Consider the following 24,296-nt stretch of genomic DNA (forward strand, 5'->3'; position numbering starts at 1 on the left):
GGGTGAGCAAGCAGCTGTGTGGTACTACTTAGTTGCCGGCTGGGGTTAAACCACGGCAGCTTCCCAGCAGGAGTTAGCAATTCTCTACTGCAAATATGGCAAATAATCATGCTTACAGCTATAACTGCTACCAGGAGCCGGTCCCACGGGTCGTAGTATCCTCTGTCCTTTCGCTTGCCTTTCCATGAGACCTGACAAAGCAAAATAATACATTCAGGTAAACAATCACCTACCAGAGACTGGATATTCTACATCGCACTTTAACCTCAAATCAGCCGTTTAAGTTACGTTGCTCAAGCCGTTTCTGAACTCTGCAGAGACCCTGCTTGCATGAGTCTGACGCTAATAAACTTCCACCAAAGTCCCTGGGGCTTCTCCCGATTTAAAGCCACTGACTCCCAACTAACCCATCTCCCGTCACTGGGTTTGCCCAGTCCACAGGCTGAGAAACACATGGTTTTCCTTTAGATATTTAATGGAAGACTTGTTTCTTTCCTCATTTTAAAACTGCAACACTTTGCTTACAGGAAAAAGGTGACTTCACCAGCAGTTGCTATTCTTCACGTGTTAAACGGCTATGGACGACATCACACCACTAGGCAGCTAACTGCTGTCTTCTTATCATTAAAGACACCCACACAACCCCAGCTGTCTACGAATGCTCTGGAGAGGATCTCCTGTGCCCCCTTACCTTTATAAAACAAATCAGACAGCCAATAAGGGGATAAATAGGAATGAAGATGGAGCAGAGATAATGCAGGACGGTGGTTACCAGGTAATAGTCCAGAAAAAAGGCCACTTCAGTGACAACTGTACAGAGCAAGGCTGTCTGTACAAAAGAAAAGGAAAAAAAAAAGTCCATTTTCCTGCGTAGAGAGTCTGAACTAAGTAAGTTATCTAATTTCAGGCATATTTTTTAAAGCTTTTATCATTTAGGATATGGCAGTAATACAGAGACATTGGTAAATGTTTCAAATTTCTTGTGCATTAAGGACACACAGTTAAATAAAATAACTGGGAAGCCTTTTATGGCTTTGGAGATAACCGATCTTCCTAGCTAACCGAACTCAAGGCAAAGTTACTCACCACTGAAAATATAAATGACCAAAATTCTTTCGTATTCTGGACTTTCTTAAACGTGAAGGAGACCACGTAAGTGAAGAGCACAACGGATGGGACATAACCGATCAGGCAAAAAATCTGCAAAGATAGGAAAGGTTTCTCAGGAAATGTACAGCAAGAACCCAGGGGTGAATTTTTTGTGTAAGTATCAACTGGAATTACTTTAGTGTGCTACATAACTCTGGATTCATCTTTGTCACTTAATTTGATATATTTTGCCACCTTGGGAAATACAGCATATACTATTAAAGACACAAATAGAAGAGTACATGGATAGGCAGGAACCTCACTCCCTCAGTCTCCTTTAAACTATTTCCCATTTTTTTTTTATAACACAGGCTCCCATAAATGTTGACCTGAAGATTTTGGCAAATATTAGGAATTCAACCCTTCAGCCTTAGCATTTTCGGAGAAATTAAAACAAGGGTAGATGCACTGGTAGAAAAAATAGTCCTGCAGCGCAACGGTCACATCCCAAACCTGATTAACTCAGAGCTTCTGGGAAAGCAGCTAGGAAAGCCCGATTCTTCTCAATTACAGCCAATATCTCAGGGAAGCCCACTCTGAATATAAAAGACATGAAGACTTGCAGTCTCTTCAGTTTAATCGTACGCTGCAATTCATCGCAGGGCTGGTCTGTGTTCAAAGTCGCTGTAACCTTGCCATCAGCAACGCGCCGATGCAAATGGAGCAATTATCAATCGACAGCAAAGAGCACAAAGCAGACCGAGCAGGCAGGACAAAAAAGGATGGAGCGTCTCCTTGGAAGATCCTGGTATTTTAAAGCTCCATTTTATTCCAGTTCTGAACGCAACTCCAAAATTTGAGGTTTTTCCCCACAAAAAGTAGCACTCTTTTGCCTTTGGTGCAGCCTAACTGGTGCCTCTGCGCCAGCAGCCTTAATTAGGCATTTTCCCTGTATATCGGTTGGACAAGGTCTGCTGAACCACCTAATAAAAATAAACACTTGTGGAAAATAACATAACCATGCTCTCACATCCCCACGTGTGCTCCGGTCCCCACCGCACTCACCACAGCAAGGAACTTGCCAACGTAGAAATAAACGCCGTAGTGAAAGGCGAAGAGGCTGCCTATCATCAGGACAAGGATGGAGAAAAACAGCGGGAGGTCAACGATGGCTTGCCCCATCCAGTAAGCGGAGGGATAAAGCCCCGCTATCTTCAGCTGCGTGTATGCTTTGATCTGCAACAGGAAAAGAAAACGCAATGTTAATTAAACGTTAATTAAAATTAACACTGTATTAATCTGCCCCGGTGTGTGAGCAGGATCTTGTTTTTCCCCTCTAATACACTGCTTTTACACTGACGTGGCATCAGTGCGTTACCCAGTTACTGCTGATTTTAGCTGCCAAAGAAGCAAAAAGCATTTCCACAGAGAGCAAAAGGGCTTTTCCCAAATCTGCTCAACCCCAGGCAGCAAACAGCAGTCACATCCATGCCGCCTCTCATGGCAAAAGATGCTATTTAAAACACTTCTTAAGATTTCCCTCAAAATCCCAAAGTTTTTAAGTTCTTCTGCAGTCTGTGAATCCACATCTGGAAGTTTACCTTATGGTTTTCTGCATTGTCCATGGCAAAATAGGGTGGCATTCCAGTAATAATGATCCCCAGTAACACAGCTTCAAAATAGATCTCCAGTCTGAAAATTGTGTCTGGAAGGTTCTGAAATATAAATCAGATTTCTTCAGTACCAGAACGTGTGTGACCAAAAAAAATGCATTTACAGTTGGAACATGACCGTAAATGCTAAAACATATATTCTGTGTATCTCAAGATCATCTGAGCTGCAGCATGAGGAAAAACACCTATGGAAGCTTCTGGAGTATTTATAAGTGTGTCTCATAAACTCCCACAGCGTTTATCTCCTGCAGCAGGTCCTCTCCTCTCCTAAAGGCCACCCCAGCGCTGCACAGGAGGCAGCAGACCTCCAGCATCCCCACGTTCAGCCTCCGAGAACTGCAGGTAACCTGTAACAAACCCGTAACAAACCCGTAACAAATTCCCAACAGGACATCCTCTTTCCAAGAGCCTTTTTCCTCCACTTCCACAAGCTGCAGAACAAAATCCTGGCACCTTTCAAGTCTTCTTCAGTTCTGCAGAGGTCCGTTCTGCAGAGGTCTGTACCACCAAGGACTTACTCCATGGGCTTTGGCTGCTGGGGCCCAATCCTTCCCGACGGTGCCGTGCAGAGCATAGCCCTTGGTACCGCAGACAGTCCCAACCGGCTTCTCCCTTCATTTACGGTGTGTTTTTACACTCCCCCTCTCACCCCAGGGATGCTTTGCCACCCGCCGTGTGTTTAAGGGTGATTTTTGCCGTGCAGCCCCTGCTGCAGCCACGGGTGCTGCTCACCTGAACGAAGGGGTTGCTCCAGATTTGAATGTTCTCCGTCACATTTAAATTGCGCAGAAGTAGATTGCTGACAATATTCATCAAAACTGGCAGGGAATGCACCATGGTGTTGTTGAATATGACCGTGAAAACATAGCTCTGGAAAGGAAAGTGTTTCCTATATTAATTCTTCTGCACGAAGGGTAATATCCTGAGAGGGCTCTCCTATGGGCTTAATTAAACCTGAACATTGGGAAAATTCTTTGCGTAATAGAGTATGCTTTGCAGGAAGCTCTGGGCTGCTCAAGGTGGTTATAACACGTAACCTAATTCAGGAAAACAATGCTTATAGTGAACAAGTTATTTGGAATAAATTCCCAGAACATTTTATGCAACTGTGACGCTATGACAAATGATGCTCCGGACAATTAGAGTCTGAAAAACAACACACACAATGACCTGCACTCATACGTTCTTGCTGATGCATTTAAAAACCAGACAGGCAAAAATTTACATTAGCTAAGGGCTGCACTGTCACACTAATATTAACAGTTTGCAGTGAATAAAAATGGGAACAAGAGACAGAGCTGGCATATTGCAAAGCAGTTCCTTTGTTGGACATTAAATACAACCCCCATGTTCAAATCTTTCTGATACTCCTTCAGTGACCATACTGAAATGAACGCCTACAATCCAAGAAACTCGTATTTCTTTACACATGAGAGCACCGTGGAATTATACTTCTGTCAAATTGTATAATTCAGCCAGTATAAGTAAAAAAAAAATAAATTCCTATGCCAGGTCTCTTGTGAAGCAAAATATTTCTCTTGGCTTTTCATATCCTTGTGGGGAAGAAAGGGGAATGGAAGTTTTATTAGCCTACCATAATTATCATTATGGAAGAACGTTTATTTTGATAATATTTCCATTCTGTTAATACAAGTCCTCTTTGTAGGCCTCTTGCATAAGCAATATTATATGATTATTTGATTGTATGACTCAATACATGCCTTTCAGGCAAGAGTGCAAGAAAACCAGCCCCCAACCAGCCGCTTGTCTGCTCTTTGGGATACGACCGTGCCGGTCTGTCCATCTTACCTGTCTGGATTCAAGGTCAAACACATTTAAAGCTGCGCTGTGAGGTGCAGCTGAGACATAATCACTGTCATTGAACATCTCCAAGAGTATGTTCATGCTCCCAAGAGAGCGGACAATGTCATCAATATCCGATTCTGGTGTAAGACAGAGAAAACAACGTGATTACTCATCACCATCTTGGAGTATTTTACACAAAATTATTGATGCATTTTCCCACTGATATAACCCTATGATGAAAGATCACTGTTTCCTTACACGTGACCACCAAAAAGAGTCCTCTGCTATTTCGAACACCACAAATGTTTTTATTTCGGCTTCCCACTCAATAGCCTCCAAAGCATTCAAGAAAATTTTTTGGTTATATTCTCCAATTAATTTGTGCAAGTCAAATGCAGCAGTGAGGAAGCAGAAGTGCCAACGAGCATTTTCAGGATACTCAAAGTTTCAGCTGAACAGAGAATTAGCTAAGAGAGCAGGACACCCGTGGCACTTTGATACAGTGTCCAGAGAAATTAAGTTGTATTAAGCACAAATTCCCGATAGCTCAAACAGACGCTTGTTTCTATTGCCCAGATCGCTGCTATGCACTTTTAAAACATCTTAAGTTGAAACAAAAAGGAATTTTCCAAAATGCTTTGTAGCAGGATTTTAATGTTGATGTACGTAGATGTCTCCCTACCCAGTTCCTTCACACGAGTCGTGTGAAAATGCTACGTTGAAGAGAGAGGTGGAGACGGGAGCTACCCCTGCGGAGCATCTCTGCTCTCCTACCTGTGGAGTTCTGCAGCAGGAGACGACTCCTGTACTTGTGATAGTCCTCTCCGGGCTTCAGCAAGTACAAATCTGGGGAAAGTTTGATAGCAGCTACAGAATTTTTGATGATGTGGTGTATGAAAAACAATAAAATCTGAACTACAAGAAAAATCAGAAAAAGCAACAACCTGAAAGAAATAAAAGTTTTGGTTTTATTAAAATTCAGCGAAAGCCAGCCCAGTTTATGCGCATGTTATTAAAACAACATCTCCCTTGCCCCCAAAAAGCATGTATTCAACAGTAATACTTGTTATTGTTGAAATGTAACTATGGGAAAAAAATTAATCGCATCCTGCCATTTCTCTGGTATCATTCAAACAGGCTTTGAGAACTTTGTATGTAAGTGAGAAAGCCCCAATACTTACATAACTCTCACGCATTTATTTTCCCGCTTGAGACTAAGGAAGTGAACTTTTGCTATGGTGGAAAACTGCTTCTTCCAGAGGGCTGTATTGCTCATTGCTGGCGCCTTCGTCTCCGAGAGCATCAGGAAGCTCTGCTCCATATCGTCAAAGGATTTTGTATCCACTTCATCCTGCACTTGCTGGGAATTGAACACGCTATAATCTGAAAAAGAAGAGAGTAGAACTCTATAAATTTGATGCTCTGTCAAAGCTACGCGGTTTGAAAAGGTAGGGCTGGAGAAAGCTGGGTGGCCATCAATTCCTTCCCCTTGCTATTGGGGAAACCATCTCGTCTCATCCCATCTCTCAACTTAACCCCAAGCCCAGTGACACCAATCTACCCCAAAGCCCTGAATCACCCGTACAGCAGACGCTTAAGGCAGACAGTACAAATTTCTGCCGCTCGGAAGGTGCAACTTGCCCCGGTTTCATACCATTAGCCTACGTATGCACCTGTACTATTCAGTACCGGCATATTCAGCTGTTAAACCCTCTTATACCTATGCAAAAGCGTTGCAGAGCAGGATAGTTTACTAGTCTGTATCACAAAGAAAGCTCTAGAAAGATTAAGATAGCTTAAGCCATTCAAAGTTGACATCAAAAGAAGAACTGATTAGTTCTGGAGTAATATTAAGCGGTCCCAACTTTTCATGTGAATTGGAAGTTAATTTAAAGGAGGAGAAGAAAGACAAGTTTAGCGATTTCAGCCTTAAGTGCAGGCTACTAATATTACTGTAAATGTACTGAAGGTTGGAAACAAATTTTATACTGCGCATTTACAATTTCTTGAAAGTAAGCTCCATTAGGAAAATAAAGCACATTTTAAAAAGCTAGCCATAAAAACTGCAACCGTAAAGCAAAGAACTTAGATGTAAGTACACTGGATAAAAAATTAATTACTGCAGAGACAGCCAGTAAAAAGCTTTTACCCTGGATCCTCCTAGAATCACTCCCCACCCAACTCGCTGCTTTTGTGTGTTTTTTCACGTTAAATATTTCAAAAGCCTGGAATGCTGTGAGACCGAAGGAGCCCCACGCTGCCGGATGCAGCAATCTGCGAGAGGATTTTTTATTCTTACCTCCATAGCAAAACTCCTTCTGGCAGTGGCGTGGCATGGACAATTCTACGTTAATTAAGACTAAATCAAGCCTGAGGGAAAACAGGAAAACAGCTACTGTCCATCCCACCTGCTTGATCGATCTCTGCCTCAACTTCCAGCTTCAGATAGACATCCTCCAGTGTCGTCATGGAAACGCCATAGGTGATAACACCCAAATGGGAATGAGTGTCGAGGTCAGAAAACAAGCCTAGAGACAGAATTGAAACATACTGGTTGGTCTGAAACAGGATTACATCGTCGTCCCAAGAGATCTTCAAGCCCATCAGAGGCATCCCTAAAGCCTTCTGTACGGTACTCTAAACAGCAGGTAACGTGTAAATATGGTTGCTTAATTATGAAGAGACAGGTCATGGCTTGAGAACCAAGGTCGGGATAAGCTCCTTTTAGCACAAAACTTCAACCTCTGTGGTCAGGTATGGGAAATGTGGCATGACCTACCTAGATCCCTGCCCAGGCGCAAGAGATTTTACAAATAAAACCACTGGGTGATAGGCATGACCTACCCAGATCCCTGCCCAGGCGCAAAGAGATTTTACAAATAAAACCACTGGGTGATTTTTTTTAGAGACATAAATACCCAGATCTGCAAAGCCAGCTTAACTGGGCAGGAGATCCTGGACGGCATGCATAGCTTGAAGACCAAAATGATGTTCAGAGCGAGAGCACTTATTAGCAACTTGGGCTAAAAAATGCTATCGGGCTTTTGCCAGTCCTGTGAAGCGAAGGACTTGACAAAATGAGGAGCTTCAGAGCCAAGGTCACATCAAAGGGAAATGCAAATGCGTACAACGGGAAGAGCAGTCAGATACCCAACGATGCTCATCAGATCTCCGCGGTTTCTTCTGCCCCAGTGGCTGAGGCACATTCCTAACCTCGGCTTCTCCTTAAAATAGTTCAGGGGAATTGATTCAATCTTGTATAAAGATGCCCGTTTTTCAAAAGTACACGCAGTGGCTGCTAAAGGTAAAGCTAATAAATTATTAACTGGTTAAATGCAACGGGAAAAAAGCATTTATGAAATATGAGCCGCGTTCACATCAGTATTGATTCTCCCTTAGCCTTCCACATAGCGCAAAGGACACGCCGTTTCTTCCATTTTCTCCTGGGAGATGAACAAGCAGCCCCGTGTAGGACTGATCAGATAATTGCTGCCATCTAGTGAAGCCAACACATCCATTCCACGCTCCCTCAATTTTAAGGCAGCGACACAATGCTCTTTGCAGCTCGCAACAAGAGGGATTGATTATTGTAGGACTTGGGGCTTTCTGGCTTCCCGCTGGAGGCCAGCCCTGCTCATTAAAACGCTCTGCAGTAAGATGATGCTTCTGCAGGACAAGGGGATTCTCAGACAAAAGGGTCTCTCCACCCTTCTGCTAAAGGCATCTCCCCAGCGCTTGCTGTCGGGTACCCACATCCCTCGTAACACACCACAGCCCCCTTGGAGGAGGTGACGAGGTCCTCAGTCGCCTGAGAAAGACCTCGCTGACTGGTATCAGCCAAATCAGCCGAACAATGAATACATATAAAAACACATAAATGCAGAAGTGACAATTTAACAAGAATTGCAGACTACGGCCACGCTTGACGGATTTCCCTCCTGCAGCCGTGCAACCCTGCAGCACAACAAAAACGTCAATACCTGCAAACTTGTCCATGTCCTTGAGCGGCAGGGTGTACACGAGCTGCTCGTCGTTCTCTTGGATCAGGCTGGCTGCAGGTATGTGCTGTCTTATCAGCGAGGTTGTAGCTTCTGTGTTGCAATAGGCATCGATGTGCATACTAAGCAAATGCACGACAAGAAATTGGGTTTTTAAAGCTTGCTTTTCTCCGTACGCCTGCATCAGAACTAGCAGCCAGCAGAGCACCAAACATTCAGTACGAAGATGATAAAAGGATCTTTTTTAAGGACAGGGGGTGCTATCTTACAGATTTCAACAGAAAACAATAAAGAAAGATGCATGATGTCACATAACAGGTATCACACAAAAAGAGTACCTCAAGCGGTAGCCAATTCCCCATTTGCTTTTGAGAAAGAGAGAAGATCCAAGGCATTTTAACATCCCTTGAGAAATCACAGCTTTACGATCTAGAAACAAAACAAAACATCAGAGAAATGTCAATTTATTCCAAAACACAACTATATGTTTCAAATAAAGGCATATACCACAGTTAGAGAAGCATCACTTTTTGCTCTATAACGTGACTGCCTCTCAGGGACTGGGTACCCGGGGCAGTACCCAGGGGGTGGCGGCAGGACTCACCGGCGAGGATATCCGCCTCGTCCATGAAGTGGGTACTGAAAACGGTCACGCGATTCGCTTTTCTGTTTTTCAGGAGGTTCCAGACGATGTGCCGCGAACACGGATCCATACCCGCAGTCGGCTCATCCAGCAGTAAAACCTTTGCGCAAAAACAAGAAGCGTTTGCAAAGCCATATCCACGTGCAAGGTACTGACCTCAGGAAATCCCACCGAAGTTACAGATAGAGGGCTTTTTGTTTGAAGCCTGCTAGTTAGTCCTCTTAAAACATATAGGAAACATCCTAGAGTAAGCAAGGCAGCTGTCTCTGCTACGCTTTGAATAAATTCATCTCCTGTTGTGACAAATGGAAAAATCATATAGTAAGTTAATGCCATAGTCTGTTTTATTCTGTGTCTAATACAATTACATTTAGCTATGGATTCACTCTATTACGGGATAGTTAAATATACACACATGCTTTTAAAATCCCAGTGAACTGTCACATGCCTCATTTTTAAAGACAGATCTAAAAGCAGTCCCCGTTCTTACAGGCCAGAAATAATAGATCTGTAACACAAAAGAGCTCTCTGGCTCCGTCCCTGCTCCGAGTGCCTGGATGGCTTTGCAAGGAAAGTCTCCAACAGTGTCGCTGTTGGGGGCTAAATGTTACCTGCCAGAAACGACATAAAACTTTTCACGCTATTTATTTCACAAAGAGATCAAATCCAGAGCTATTGCCATTACCTAAGCCATTAACATCCTCGAGCATAGAAGCTGAGCTACTGAAGTGATTTTAATTGTTTACACCACAAACGAGGGGGGGGAAAAAAGTGACAGTTGCTCACAGCAATAATTTCTGCATCTTACATATTCTTACATGCATTAGCTGGTTTTGACAAGAGACATCGACTCTTAGGTGTATTAGTGACACCAAGTCGGGAACGCCTCCATCACACTCACCTTTGGGTTCCCGAGAACAGCAACTCCCACCGACAGCCGCCTTTTCTGCCCCCCACTTAGTTTTTTAGCTTGATTGTCTCTGATAGGCTGCATATCTAAATCCAACAACACTTTCTGCACCTTCAAAACATAAGAAACACATTTATCGTTAAAAAAACCCTATAAATTTTTTTAACCAGATTATTAACAATTAACATTCAGATTAACTGCTCCTAATTCACAGTCTATTCTCTATCTGAACTGCACACCCTGCTAACGAACTTGTACATCCAGAGCAGGGTCTTAAGCCCCAGCAAACCTGCAGAAGTTAAAAGGTGTCTATGCTTGCACACAAATGCTGGGATTTAAAAAGTTTCATGAGCATTTTAGTTTCCTAGGAAAATTTAAGTTTATCTATGTAAAAACATCTGTCTGTACTCTGCCTCCTTGTCTGTTATACTGTAAAGTAATATGCCCCTGCAAACTTGTCTTAAGGAAATATCTGTACAATCTAAGACTATTTTGCCCTACAGGTTAAAAATGAAGATGTAAAACATATCTGTGCCCGGCTGACTTACCTCTTGTATCAAATCGTTCTGCGGGATTCCTTTAATTGCAGCAAATATGGAGAGATTCTCCTCCACAGTTAATATATCAAAGTGTATGTCGGACTGGGGGCACACACCTGCTATTTGTCTCACTTCAAGCATTTCATCGACTTCAGAGACTTTGTGCCCGTAGACAGAGACGAACCCTAAAAAAAAAGAAAAAAGCCAGGAGCAATCAACTGAGAGGTTTGTTACAGCCAGAGAGCAGGATAACATGGACATGAACCTAAAGTGGACTCTTCCAGACATTATCCAGAGAAAAATTTAGTGCATCCTGAAATAACCATAAAGGTTAACAGCTTTGGTTTTCAAAAGCAGGGTACTCAAAATCTCCTAACACCGGAGAAGCTCACCGTCTGTCGGTGGACACAGCCCGCAAAGGATGTTCATCAGCGTCGTCTTCCCGGTCCCGCTGTGCCCGAGCAGAGCCGTGATCTGACCTTCATAGATGTCGAAGGACAAATCTGGTCCCCGAGGCAGGCGCAAGAGAAAGAGGAGACGTTAGCGACGTGCCTGTGGCACCCGGAGCCGGCTCCTACCGCAGAGGTCAATTCAAATACTGACATATGGGGTATGCATTTACTCTCTGTTCGGAGGGATGCCTTACCTTCACACCCCAGCATGGCGCGGGACCGCTGGGGCTGGGACAGTCCCTGCACTGGGTGCAGGGTGGCTGCGTTTAAAAGCCACACAGGGAAACGAGATGAAAAGATCAGGGAGATGGGGCAGGGAAGATCATATCACTAACGACACGGGCAGAGGAGGAATAAGGGGGATGATGTCAGCAGGCTTTCTTTAGTGATGGAAGGGTTCCTCTTTTTGGGGTACCATTTTAAACAAGATTACTGCCAAAGCGGTGAGAGAAGACACACACAAGCACATCTGGCATTCATGCTCCAAGGTCCCACCCCACTAAAAGAAACCAAAAAGCCCGAACTGAAACACAAAAGACCACTCAACAATTCAGCTATTGCTCCTCTGCATCTGATAAGCAACTAAAAAGCTAAAACGTTCTTACTTCTGAGAGCCTCCACAGTTTCCCCCTTTTTCCTGAATGTTTTCTGAACACAGCTGATTCTGAAAGAAGACATGTCATTTTATAAACTGTTTTAGGATCGTTATAAGTCATTTCGAATGATCAACACTCGGCAACAGTCACAAGACGACAACCATGCTAAAGTGGCACCAGACACATTCAAGACCCGTAGAGGCAAGTCAAGAGACAGGGCGTCTTGTCGCAGAACTTAGTCCATCTCCACCCCGCTATCAGAAAGCTTTTTCTCGTCACCTTCTAAGGTATTTCCTATGATGACAGACTGAATTACTTCAAATCTGTGTTTCTTTCACACAGTAGAACTATGCACTAGAGGTTTCCCAAGCTAGAAAAGGGCACAGCTACTCCCCAATAAATTCATAATACAACAGAAGACTCAACAGACAGGATACGGAAAATAGGTGGTAGTACACCAGACTCCAAAGATGTGATTACTGACAGCTCTTGATCAAAGTTAGGCAAAAGAAAGCAGGTATCTTTCTCTCCAAGAAAGGTAAAAACCTTCCTTCCAGCCCCACTGTTTTTCAAAATGAAAAAACCAACCAGTTTATCTGAAGGCACCCTGTGAGGGGTGGGTTTTGGAAGCCTGGCCACCCTGAAAATGGGGATGGGGAGTGGATTACAGGTGTGAATAGCGGGGAGGAGAACTGGGTATGAAAGGAAACAAAACCTGTACATGTAAAGATGACAAGATAGTGCGAAAATGATGGAGAGCTGGTGGAGGGATGCTACGGAAAGAGTCCAGGGTGGATGAATAATGCAAAAACGGCCACAATGTTCTCATGTGAACATCAGGATTAAAACTGGACCCTTCAACCTATGGCAGATGCCCAAAGAGACATGGATAGCGCAGACGACACAAGACTCATTCTGGTCACTAAGCTCAAATATTTATTTGAGACTAGCAGAGCCAACCAGAAAGAGTGAAGACGCGGAGCTCCTCAACTCACATCAGGCGACGCCATTGGAAAATGATGGAAACAAGGGCTAAAAGGAAGATACTGAAAATGGTATCTGAGACACATTAAAAATACATGACAGTCCTGATGCAAGACAACAGGCGACACAAAATGCAACGTGAAAGATGAGAGCGTGGACATCTATATTTCAGTTTTGTTTTACCCTCTTAGATACAGCAGCTGGGTAAAACCACCACGAAGTTCTCCTCTGGTCTATGGAGAACACAACAGCCTTCACACAAACCTAGAATTCAGCTTTTTCTCCTCAAACGTGTGTTACCAGAAACTAAACCCTCCCAGAAGAGTAGGCGTTTCAACATCTGCAACCGCTTACGTCTCTTGTGGCCTCAGTGAAAGTGAGGGAATGGAAAACCGTCCAGTTTTAGGAGGACTCCAACTCAAGGAATACAATCCACAGACAAACCCTTTCTTTAAGCCCAGTAATTTATCCTTGGAGAGCATCCATGTTGTTGGTGATGGGGCTTCATTGAAAATGGAAACCAGCCATGCTGTGTGCGTGTGGAGGACTCTCTGCAATGCATACCATATGCTATTTGAATGCAACGACTGGAGAAACAAGAGTGATTTTCAAATTACACATTAAACGTCAGGGACCCAGGTTTGCTAAACCGCATGTGGGACAGGGCAGGAATCGTACCTGATGGCTTCTTTCCCCTGAAATTCGGAAGGCACGGGTTCAACTATCTCACTGAAACTTAAACTGCCATTGATGCTGCTCTCGTACAACTCCTTGTAATTTTTTCTGTGCTTTGACCAAAACGAGGGCTTCATAAAAAAAAATGGCGTGCGGTGTAGTCCAAACTCCCCTGGACAGTAAAGGGAAAAAGACAATTTCTTAACAGTAACTGCAGATATTCCTCAGCTTTTGGGTTTTAGCTATAAAAGCCATGAACTGTTCTGCTGAAAGTTTAGGAGCCAGCCCACACCCCCATTCTGGAGGGATTACAGATAATGTAAATCAAGTTTACATTACCTGCATTTAAGCCACGGTTCCCATCAACACTGCTAGCAGGCTCCTGTTTTGCTAAGTATTTAAACATATGTGCAAATCTCTTTCTATGCAAGAGAAATCCCCAGTGCTAAAAGAACAGTGACTTAAACACAGGCAATGTAAAGCCAGAGAGATCAGAGGCAAAGTGAGCTGAAGGGCTTAACCAGGCATTAGTCGCAAGATTAACAACTTTATTCCACGTTTCATGTTAAACTACTGCCGTCACAAGGAAAGGTCTAGAACACGCAGAGTAGTCGTTAATTTTCAACCCTGTAAGAGCAAATTGCAAAGGCTGAGGCACTACTTAACCCAGCAAGGAAGCTCTTCCTTTAGGAAAAGGGAAATAAAATTTAGCTGGCGTACCTAAAGGCCGTCAATTCTAAACATGCTAACACCCCTCCCTCACATCTCACAGCTTTAACAGAATATAAATTATTTCAGCTACAAGTATTCTGAGTCACAGTGTAAAATATATTTGTAAACAGCAGCATCTCCTTTCTCCACAGTTAAAATCAAGTCAGAAATGCCACCAGCTGCACCAGCCGCATCAACCCGGGGGGCTCAGGACTTCAGGAATCGGTGATGCTAGCACAGTTCAGTTCAGTTTTTCTCATGAACATACCTGGGATAACCTGATCAAGGTAGACAGCTACAAGCAGATAAAATATGCTGTCCAGCACCAATAAAATGAGAGAGATAAAGAGTGGGTAAGGACCGTGATTTAGGTTTGAAAATGTTGCACCATCTTCATAATCTTCTAGATGCATGACCTGCCAACAAACACAGACAAAAGGAGATGTTACACACCGGCATTGTACCAGCATGGAAAGACATGACAGCACGGTGCAAAACTTCGCAACAGAAAAAAAATAAAAATGAAAAAGTGACTGAGATCACAGCAACGAACACGGAGAATAACAGTTGCTTGACGGCGCACTGTATTTTACTTGGTATTAAATTGCCATGAGAAGCTATTAAAATAGGCATTTTTCCCCACCATCATCAGTTTATGAAAAAAAAAAAAAATTAAGAATATCTACATCACTACCTATTTGAAAATGATGCAAGACGCACTACCTCACTACCTATTTGAAAATGATGCAAGACGCATGAGCACGATGAGGTTGCAATCGGAGGAGGAGAAGGTTATTTACCTGCGCGACACCGATCAAGAAGCTGCACTGACATAAGGGGCTGAGAATCCACACAAAAGACTTGGGGAAATCTTCCAGCAGGACAATATTAAGGCCCACAAAACCAAACACCAGCGTCGCCAAGAACTCCACTATACCCACGTGCTTTGACTTTTTAAATAGAGGTGTCAGCATAAGTGCAAAGAAAACCTAAGGACGGATTAAATAAATGCAAGAAGGTACTATATTAAAAAATAATAATAATACAGCGTATAGAAAAACTAAAGTAAAAAGACCATGGCTTCAGTTTTGCCTCTGATAATCACATCGTATTCCTGGTATAGTCACTACAGCATTCACCCACATCCCACACTTCCCTTACAAACAGACCATCGGGAGGGACAGATTTCCCAAAGATGCCAGGTGACAGCGCACAGAAAAAAAATTATAAAAGAAAAATAAGGAGCCATATGGCTGAGCGTGCCCATACACCCTGGTTAGTACACCTTCTGTAAATGACAGACAGTAAACGAGTAACTATTTCTGCACTGGTTGCTTACGGACTCCGACAAGCAATTTGCTGTATAAATTAATTCTCTGACCTTTAATCAGGGTTTTAACATTACACTAGATAGTAACAGCAAATGTGTAGAAGAGGGCATGGCTTTGGACTTCAAAACGGTGCTGTACAGACAGTGTCTTCAGTTCAAAGACAGATGATTATAAACTCGGATATTTCAGTAAGGAAAGATATTTCTCAGAGAGACCTGTACAACATCCCAAACCGGAGCGGACCCAGGGCAGGGGATGGGGACAGGTAAGATACCCACCACCGTTTGGTCCTACAGAAGCTACATTTGTTCCAAATGCTTTAGTAGAGAGAACAAGATCAGATGGGAAGGGGGAAAAAACCAAACAAACCAGGGATAGGATGGCCGAATTCAACAAGACCAGGAATACTTACTGAAGAGATTCCATACAGGAAAAAAAGGAGAAATATCACAAAGGCACTGCTCTGGGGAAAGAGGGAAGAAGCCGTCGCAATCACTGCCATAAGAATGGACATGACAAAAATCAGGCTCATGTACAGCAGCACCCAAGAAAGCCTAGGAGCAAAAGGGGGGGAAAAAGAACAGAAACCAGTCAATGAATTCCCAGCCTGAATTATTCATGCACAAAAATAGCTAAAACTACCATTCTTTAATATTCCAGACAGCTGCACCAAAGGACAAGCTTGCAACAAAACAAGAGCCCCCAAATAAAAAGAGCTCTTGTAAACATCCCTGCAATTGTTCTAGGCATTAGAGCACACACATCAATACCCGGCATCAAAAAGATACACAATTAGATGATTCATGATTTTTTTTTTTTTTTTAACTTGCATAATTAATTCCCGGGTATAATCAAAAGAGGGTAACTGAGTAGTAGGTTTAAATAATTAAAGAAATTCTATTTAAAATTTAATACACTAGTTATTCCAGTAGCTGGCCAGGGTAATAAAATCCTTTTATTTTCAAAAACAGAGCTGCAAGTCTGTGAGCAATTCTGACCTCAGGAAACAAGAGCGGTTTGTGTACAGGTAGTAAAAAATGACCCATCTTCCTCAGAAGCAAGTTTCTGAGTTACATTCAGTGGCCGATCAAAGCTGCATTACCAGCGTGCCTCTGCAGATCGCTCCCATTTCACGCTGGGAAAAGTAAAACGATTTTCTCCAGACCAGAGATGCTCAATGCTGATGTGCGAGGGGCAAGTGGGGACAGCGGACCGAGGCTGCGGGCAAAGGACTCAACTAAATAAGATTTGTCACCAAGGACGTACCGCAAACAAGCGGAACTGACTGCCAGAAAAGAGCTTGGGTGCAGAAATAAAACAAAAGCAACCGGAAAAAAACATAACGCAGACAACCCCAGCTGGCTGTTACGGCGCAGCACGGAAAGATGCTAAACCGCTGTCGGCCACTGCGGTAAAGGGCAAATCTAAACCCGCTTTTATCTCTGCAACTATCAATGATTTCAAATTAGCACATCCTCTCATTTGGGAAAAAAAAACCCATTATATCGCATAGGACAATTTCCATCATGGTAAGGAAACAAATTAAAACCTGCTGCTTAGACTGCTCTGTCACGTTAAAATTATAGAGTGAGATTCATTTAATTATGTGTCATGGAAACGCTGCTGATAAACTCTGAAGAGAGACTGCAGGTTACCTGTTGAGCCTCCAGAAAAGGAGGTACTGAGCCAAAGCTATTTAAAAACAATAAAAAACAAACTACATAAAAATCTCACACATCATCACATTTAATCCCTCTAAGGCTGGCATAACTTTACATGCACAAATGCAACAGTATTACTCTGGTATTTACTTATTAAAATATTCCTATTTTCATGATACTGCAAGTATCTCTATCTTAGATTTTACAGAGCATCTCACTTTTAGGCTGATTTCAGTTAATCAGACTGAAAACAACTTAAAAAAAGGAGGATGGGATAGAGGAGTTTTCCTAGAAAGTGTTTTTATTTTATATTTCTTTTATAAAGAACGGGTTATACCAAACACTCACATACCAAAAGGCAGTGTCATGAAGTCCCAATATTTTTAAGAATTCCTTCAACTTCCTCTCCTTTTCTGCCACAATATGAATGGCCAAATAATACCCAAACGGTGAGAAAGCGATCACTAGGTAAATTAAAATGATCGCACGAGGAAAATTATCTATTTCCACCACCGCAGCCTCTCCCATGACCACCGCCCTCGTCAATTCAAGTTGTTCCCAAACCGATTGATTAGTCTTCAGCTGAAAGGAAGAGAATGAAGAGTTATTTCTGCATCACTCCTGATTTTACAGCCCCATCCCACCCAGCGGCAGCGTCCCCGGCTCAGCTCCCACGTGCCAGCGCGTCGCACCGTGCCCAGCCCGGTCTCCATCCCCGCTGACAGGGAGAGATCTGGAGACCCCAAAACCTTACTGTCCCCAAATCCCAGTCCAAAAGCACAGAAATTGGACAGTATCTGAAGAGCTGGAGGTAAAATGAACAGTTTTGCAATTCCTATTACCTAAAAAGGTGAGACTCGCTCTCACCGCGAGCGGCACGATGGGGGAGAAATAGGGAAAAGGGCATCGCTGACAAATGCTGACCATAAAACAGTAAGGCAAATTCTGCAGCCCCTTTTGGTACAGCATCTTAAATAGTATTTTGGGGTGAGCACTGTCAACCCTTTGCGTTCTGACGACTGCTGTGATGTATCATTCAATCACAAATGAAGACAAACGTCTGCGTTATTCAACCGCATTATTCAACACTTCTGTACAAAATACGGCAAAACACGCATGAAATATTCTGCCTGCTCATCGGACTCAAGCTAATTTTTTATATGGCATTTTACACAATTAATGGACAAAAATCACAAAACCAGTCAGAGCCAAGGCAGCGCACCAACCTCCTTGGGTTTACTGCATTATTTGTTCAGACTTACCTGTATAATTGCAGCATCGATGCAGGCTTGCAGAGCCGTAAATCCCGAGCTCCAGTACGTTACCGATTCACACCCTTTCCGCAGGCTGGAGCAACTGGCTGCAGAATAAAGCGAGGCATTTTAAAATGCAAAATGCTGGAGTTACAGCTGTCCTATCCCCAAGGTAAAGACGGTGCAGCTTGAGGCGATCCCTTATAAATGGTGGAAAGAACTTCCATAAACCAATAAACGCAGCATCAGGTCAAAAAAGAAAAAGAGGGAATGATTTTTCAGTTTATCCCCTTACGGAGTACATGTAAGGGCATGCACATTTACCTCTCGATTCCATATAAATGGAAGACATAGCGACCGAATCGGGAAACCTCAGCTGGTAGGACATGGCATCGTTGAACACTACACCCACAAAGTTTGAGGGTTTAAAAGCACTAGCCTCCTGCAGCTCCTCTTCGCTTAAATACTCCTCTGTGATGATGCCTGTGAGATAGAAGAAATTAGCACGTTGATTTAGGTATCAGCTCAGCAGGAAGAAAAACTATGCAACGCTGTTTTTAAGAAGCGTCATGTTAATCATTAATGATTTATTTGGTTTTGGATATATATAGGGTTGTATTTTTGTCCTAGTAAAGGAAGTATTTTCCTGAACAGACACCTGCAGGAGCGTCGCTCAGTAGCAGGGTGGGTAATTCAAATTTACCCCCGAGCCTTTCCCTTTTCCCCCCCATTTTTTGCTGCTCCAAGAGCTTCTGCTGCCCCAATCCTCTGCCGGCTACCCGAGAGTTTATTCTCCAGCACCAGCGCTTTTCAAGAAGAGCAGATTAAATCAGTGCAGAGGGCTAAATATATGAAAACATGGTATTTTGCCACTGACTTCAGCAGAGGACAGGAGGAAGATGGGCTGCGAAGGCGGAAAGTGGAACTGTTTGCTCAAAGCAGCTGAGCGCACCCATAAGGAAAATGCAGATGTCGGGCTGGGCTGTTTCTCCGCGGTACCTTTGAAGCATGCATACCACAAGGAAGAGAATCAAAGATACCAAACTAAAAATACATCAGAGTGGTTTTGGAGAGATAAGTTCCCACTAGATGTGTCAGCTCTGCAGGCAAAGCACTTGGGGGAAAAAAAAAAAAAACAAAAAAAAAGAAAAATTGCTTTCAAAAGGTGACACAGTGTAATGGGAATCGTCATTTAAAAAAAATAAATTTAAAATGTTGTTTTGATAGTAACAACAGCATAGAAAATGTGACCTAATACATCTGCAGGACAGCATCATCTCCTGAATTTGCCCCAGGATGTCACAGGACAAGTACTAATTAGCCCTAGAGCTGTTCAGGGGCTTTTTGTACTTCGCATTTGGGTCCTCCAAAAACCTTTCCCGCAGCCACCTAACACTTGTTGGCTGCAACAGGAGAACGCAAACCACTTTGAGATGGCAGTGCCAGAACATTTGCCAACCAAGCAAAAAAAACCAGAACAAAAAAAACACGTCTTCACAGTCTGTTCTCTATCTGCGATGGAAAAGAAATGCCTTTTTCTACCATCAGCAACAACAGCGAGCTCCCTCTTCAAACACAAGCCACGGCATGAGATATACTGAGAAAAATAAAACACTTCGGTTCTGAATACCATCTTCGAAGTTATCAAAAGCCACTTTCTTCATGATTTCTCGTGCCGTTCGGGTTGGCGGTGTGTACCCGATGACAAAATTCACCAGCACGGAGGTATCCAGAGTGCCGAGGTTGGCGTTGGCAACCTCGTCGTATTTCCTGTGCGGATGCATCATGCTCATCAGAATGAGCCAAAACAAGAAAAAGAGTGGGAAAAGGACCTCCTGTACAAAGAAAAAAAGAAATACGAAAACTTCAAAGAGCAATCGTAGAAACGAGAATTTCCAAAAGTTTAGCTTAGTTACATGAAGCTTAAAGGAGGGACTGTGAGTTTAACTACTTGACGGTAAAGTTCCCTGCACGTTTCCAATGCAACAGCAATTTTAATGCCAAATCCTTCTCTGGCACTGAAGCAGGATTTTAATCGCGTGCATTGGTAGCCAAAGAAGCCATTTTAAGGTACAAAGGGATAATTCTACTTGCTTTAAATATCAGCAAACTTACGGTATTTGCAAAGTAGCAAAACACAAACCATGAACCATTAAACAAGTCTAGCCAAGCACCGTACTGTCTCTTCTTCACCTCAAAATTCATCTTACAGTATCATACACATCACCTACGCACAGGGCTAAACTGTTAGAAAAGGTAAAAATCTTTTGGAGAGGTCTAATCCCGCTATACTGCTCAGTTATGGGAGCAAATGTTTTTAAAAGTGCACTAAGATTGCAGTATTAATTCAAGGGTATTTTCTGGATAATGCCTTACATGTTAGGATACATTTTCAACCAAATGATCACAAAATACTTTCCGAAAAAGCCTATTTCAACCCAAAATTCAGAGCAGACCTTGAAGCTTCAGAAACATTATAATAAAATTGAGCATTGCCTCTGACTCAGGAGCCACTTAAATGCAGAATAACAGCAGACACAAAGGCAGCAGTAAACAAGCACTCCACTTACCTGAACGCTGCTTTTTTTAGTCCTACACTTAATAAGACAGTTCTTGAATAAGAGAGCTTTGGTTTGTCTCCATACTCCTGCTTCTCTTGGAGTAGCTGGTGCCATTTTTCAAGAGTAGTTTGTTTAAGAAAAAAAAAACCAACAAAACCCGAATCTATATTAAATGACAAAATAATTTAAAAAGCAAAAGCCAGGCAGGCAGTTACAGCATTCAGTATCTCATATTTGACGGTTGGACTCGATGATCTTAGAGCTCTTTTCCAACCTTAATGATTCTATGGTTCTATATTTTTATATTGTCATATCGACTTTTCATTTTCAATTTTTCATATTTTAAATGCCTTCCAATACACATGCTAGATGCCCGTTACACGAAGAAATTGGAAGTACCCATTTGCAACGGGAGAGCTGGGCAAACTGCCCGGGAGAGGCCTCAGGGTGCCATCTGAGCATCCACCCAAAGGCAGGATCAGCTCTATGCAAGCTCACAAGACCCGAGCTAACCTGGGCTTATTTTCATTTTGCCACATATAAATCACAAACCGAAGTATTTATCTCAGAGCACAAGTCCAGCGTCCATCACGTGACCTCAGGGCAGCCACCCAGACCCATGCACCTGAAAACAAGAGCCATCTCACCCCAGGCAAACTGTTCAATTTACCGTGAGTAACCCCTTTTCATTCTGGAGCAGATCCAACACTACTTACTTTCCTTTTCATTATTTTCTGCCTTTTAGGTCAGCTGCACAGCACAGTAGTGCTGAAGGTAAATCTTTTGGGAGGAAAAAAAAAAAAAAAATTGAAAATGCTCTTCCAGGAGACAGCATCCCGTTCCCCAGGACGTACCTGGTGAGGGATGGCAGGCTGGGGAACCGCCAGGTTTCTATCCCCAGTTTTGCCACCACCTTGCTGTCCGAGGTTCGGAGTCACTGGTCAGTCTACATCTCTCTCCATTTCCTCACCTGTGAAATTGAAATAGAATCGTGAGCTGCTCAGCAGAGACAGCACGAGAACTAGGGCAGGTCTGCACGCCACCGCCCCTTCCAGCTCCCCAGCTGCTCCGGCTGTAAGTCCCACCTGCAGCCATGCCCACGTGCCACAGGTGAACAACTGAGTCATTTCTCAACATTTCAGCCAAAACACAGTGCAGATTTTAAGAATTTATCCATATTCCAGGTTTTACAGCTCCCAACACTTATTCAAAAAGCGGACCGATGTTCTTGGTGACTGCACATTCAGAGCAGCTCTGCAGCAGGACCTGGTTTCTCCGGTATCTGTTAGACAACACATGGCTCAAGCTTCCTTCCCCAGCTGTATTTCAATATGGAAATCTGTATTTGGAGTACAGACATCATCTAACTAAAGAAACACATGAGGTTGCTCAGATGTCAGCACTGCTGCTATGAGCTGAGCTTGAAGAACTTCAAATACACAAACTGCTTATAGACAGACAGCTCTGTCGCAGCCTGCATTGCTCTGAGCGTAGGAGGGAAGAGAGGAAGGGAAAGGCATCCGCAAGCAACCGAACCCACAGCTCACGGCTTCCTTTGCTGGGCGTCGGGGTCCTGCATGGGGCAGTGACCCCCAGCAGGCACACGCAGCGCGAGGACCTGTGGGAGACACAGCTGCACGTCACCGAAAGCGACGCCTTGGGAAGAGATCCCACCTAGAGCCCGGAGTGCTTCTGATAAAAGCCCATTGAATCTACTCCAAAAATAAAACAAAATTTTTTTCCTTTGATTAAAAAAAACCCCAAAACAACCAAAACACAAAATGCTTAAACATCAACCTATGCTAATAACTAATTCTTGCAGGAAAAATGCATGTAACTCCTCTGGGTATTTTCAAGCAAGAAATGCTTCAAAATGACAGCAGAGTGTTTTAAACAAGAGCAGCAGCTATTGTTTACAGGTCATAAAAAATAAGGTGCTTCTCCCCTCTGCTCACCGCATGCCCTGTTAAGCGCTTGGACTTCCTCCATTTGCTTTCAGGAGCACTTACAAGAGGAGAAGCTCCACTGGGGTCCCTGCTGAACGCTACACGACCGCATTAAAGCAGCAACCCCTTCCCTCAGTCCCGCTCCTCTATTTTACTGAAAATCAGAAAATTGGCAAAGCTGATTTAATCAGATTCATTCACTCACGCCAGTTACTGTTTCTTTAATTATTTTCAATTCAGTTATTAAAACAAAACAAAAAAACCAGTAATACTTCCACATCTTCACTGAAACACTTCCATGCTTTAACTTACATCACCTAGGTTGGAGGAAAGGTCTTTTTAAGAATGCTAATTAATTTCTTGATAGGACACCTGCCATCTCCACATAAGCTGATGAAGCTACATAACACGCAATTAAGAATACTGAAGAAGTATCACTTGAATGGTGAAAAATGGTATCTGGGCAAATATCCCCCAAATCCTCCTAGAAACTGCAAATGAGGAAAATCAACACGTAGGCTGAACAAAAAAAGAAGCCGCCAAGACATTTATTTGAATTATACTGGACAAAATGAAAATACTCTTAACCTGTGAAAGTTGCCCCCAATTTAGCCACTTATGATCTTGTAGTGACAGAAGTGGCCGAAACACAACTACTTGTGGGCATCTCGATCAAAGCAATCTCAAGGAAATTACTGGTTTCGTCCTTTAATTCCACGTCGGAGATGCTAGTGCTTCTTACAGGGGGGAAATAACGACCAGCTGAGACTTAGGAAGACTTCCCTCACTTCCCCAGACATCAGCCTGACAAAGGTCTGTGAGGGTCAGTTTATGTGATTTAGTGCTGCATGTCATGTTTCCCTTGTTTTTTAAGCTAAACAAACAAACAAACAAACAAACGGGGTGCGTGAGCCTCAGCTAAATGAGCTGTGGCTTGAGGGAAAAAAAAAAACAACTTATCAGTGAACAACACCTGCAGAAAGATAAGAAAATAAGATTACTGATCTTGCTGCGAGACAACAGCTTAAATGATACTCAAGAAAAACTCTGATGTGCTTTTTATTGGTCTTAAATTATTTAAGCTGAATGCTTTATTTATGCGTTTTTTAAGAACGGGCTGAATTTTCTTCCTTATCTGAATCCCAAAGGAAACAGACGTGCCTCGGGCTGCCGGGCACCATGAAGCCCAGCAACTGCAGAACACTTCCCTCCGACCCCATGGTTATTTAACCGCAGGATAATGAAGTAACACGAAGCAAAGCCCGGCCGGGCCGTTTCCAGCCCAGCTCCCCGCTCCCCCCCGGCGCTCCCCGGGGACCCCCGCAGGTCGCTAACCGCAGGCGCGGGGGCAGGACACCCCTTCGGGTTTCCAATTCCTCCCACCCCCCCCCAACCCCCTTCAGATGTCCTTTCCTCCCCATTTTTCGCCCAGCCACGAAACCTAATACATAAATAAATAACCCAACCC

At 43.3% G+C, this 24,296-nt stretch overlaps 1 protein-coding gene across 1 annotated transcript in view; it reads right to left on the reverse strand.

Annotated features, from left to right (window-relative positions):
* ABCA5 (ATP binding cassette subfamily A member 5) overlaps positions 1-21,004 on the reverse strand; it is a 31,529-nt gene extending 10,525 nt beyond the window's left edge. The window contains exons 1-26 of the mRNA XM_009283485.2: positions 20,892-21,004; positions 19,952-20,156; positions 18,646-18,804; positions 18,331-18,428; positions 17,421-17,650; positions 15,820-15,961; positions 14,877-15,065; positions 14,345-14,492; positions 13,369-13,537; positions 11,716-11,774; positions 11,051-11,161; positions 10,668-10,843; positions 10,111-10,230; positions 9,171-9,309; positions 8,905-8,995; positions 8,549-8,688; positions 6,977-7,096; positions 5,750-5,951; positions 5,343-5,512; positions 4,572-4,705; positions 3,495-3,632; positions 2,691-2,804; positions 2,155-2,325; positions 1,087-1,200; positions 692-829; positions 117-191 (exon numbers count right to left, since the gene is read on the reverse strand). Of these exons, the coding sequence (XP_009281760.1) occupies positions 117-191; positions 692-829; positions 1,087-1,200; positions 2,155-2,325; positions 2,691-2,804; positions 3,495-3,632; positions 4,572-4,705; positions 5,343-5,512; positions 5,750-5,951; positions 6,977-7,096; positions 8,549-8,688; positions 8,905-8,995; positions 9,171-9,309; positions 10,111-10,230; positions 10,668-10,843; positions 11,051-11,161; positions 11,716-11,774; positions 13,369-13,537; positions 14,345-14,492; positions 14,877-15,065; positions 15,820-15,961; positions 17,421-17,650; positions 18,331-18,428; positions 18,646-18,804; positions 19,952-20,156; positions 20,892-20,996 (3,657 nt within the window). The 5' untranslated portion in view covers positions 20,997-21,004. The remainder of the gene's footprint in view (positions 1-116; positions 192-691; positions 830-1,086; positions 1,201-2,154; positions 2,326-2,690; positions 2,805-3,494; positions 3,633-4,571; positions 4,706-5,342; positions 5,513-5,749; positions 5,952-6,976; positions 7,097-8,548; positions 8,689-8,904; positions 8,996-9,170; positions 9,310-10,110; positions 10,231-10,667; positions 10,844-11,050; positions 11,162-11,715; positions 11,775-13,368; positions 13,538-14,344; positions 14,493-14,876; positions 15,066-15,819; positions 15,962-17,420; positions 17,651-18,330; positions 18,429-18,645; positions 18,805-19,951; positions 20,157-20,891) is intronic.
* Between the last annotated feature and the right edge of the window lie 3,292 nt (positions 21,005-24,296).

Source organism: Aptenodytes forsteri, unplaced genomic scaffold (assembly GCF_000699145.1).
Source record: "Aptenodytes forsteri isolate BGI_AS27 unplaced genomic scaffold, ASM69914v1 Scaffold86, whole genome shotgun sequence".
Lineage (NCBI taxonomy): Eukaryota > Metazoa > Chordata > Aves > Sphenisciformes > Spheniscidae > Aptenodytes > Aptenodytes forsteri.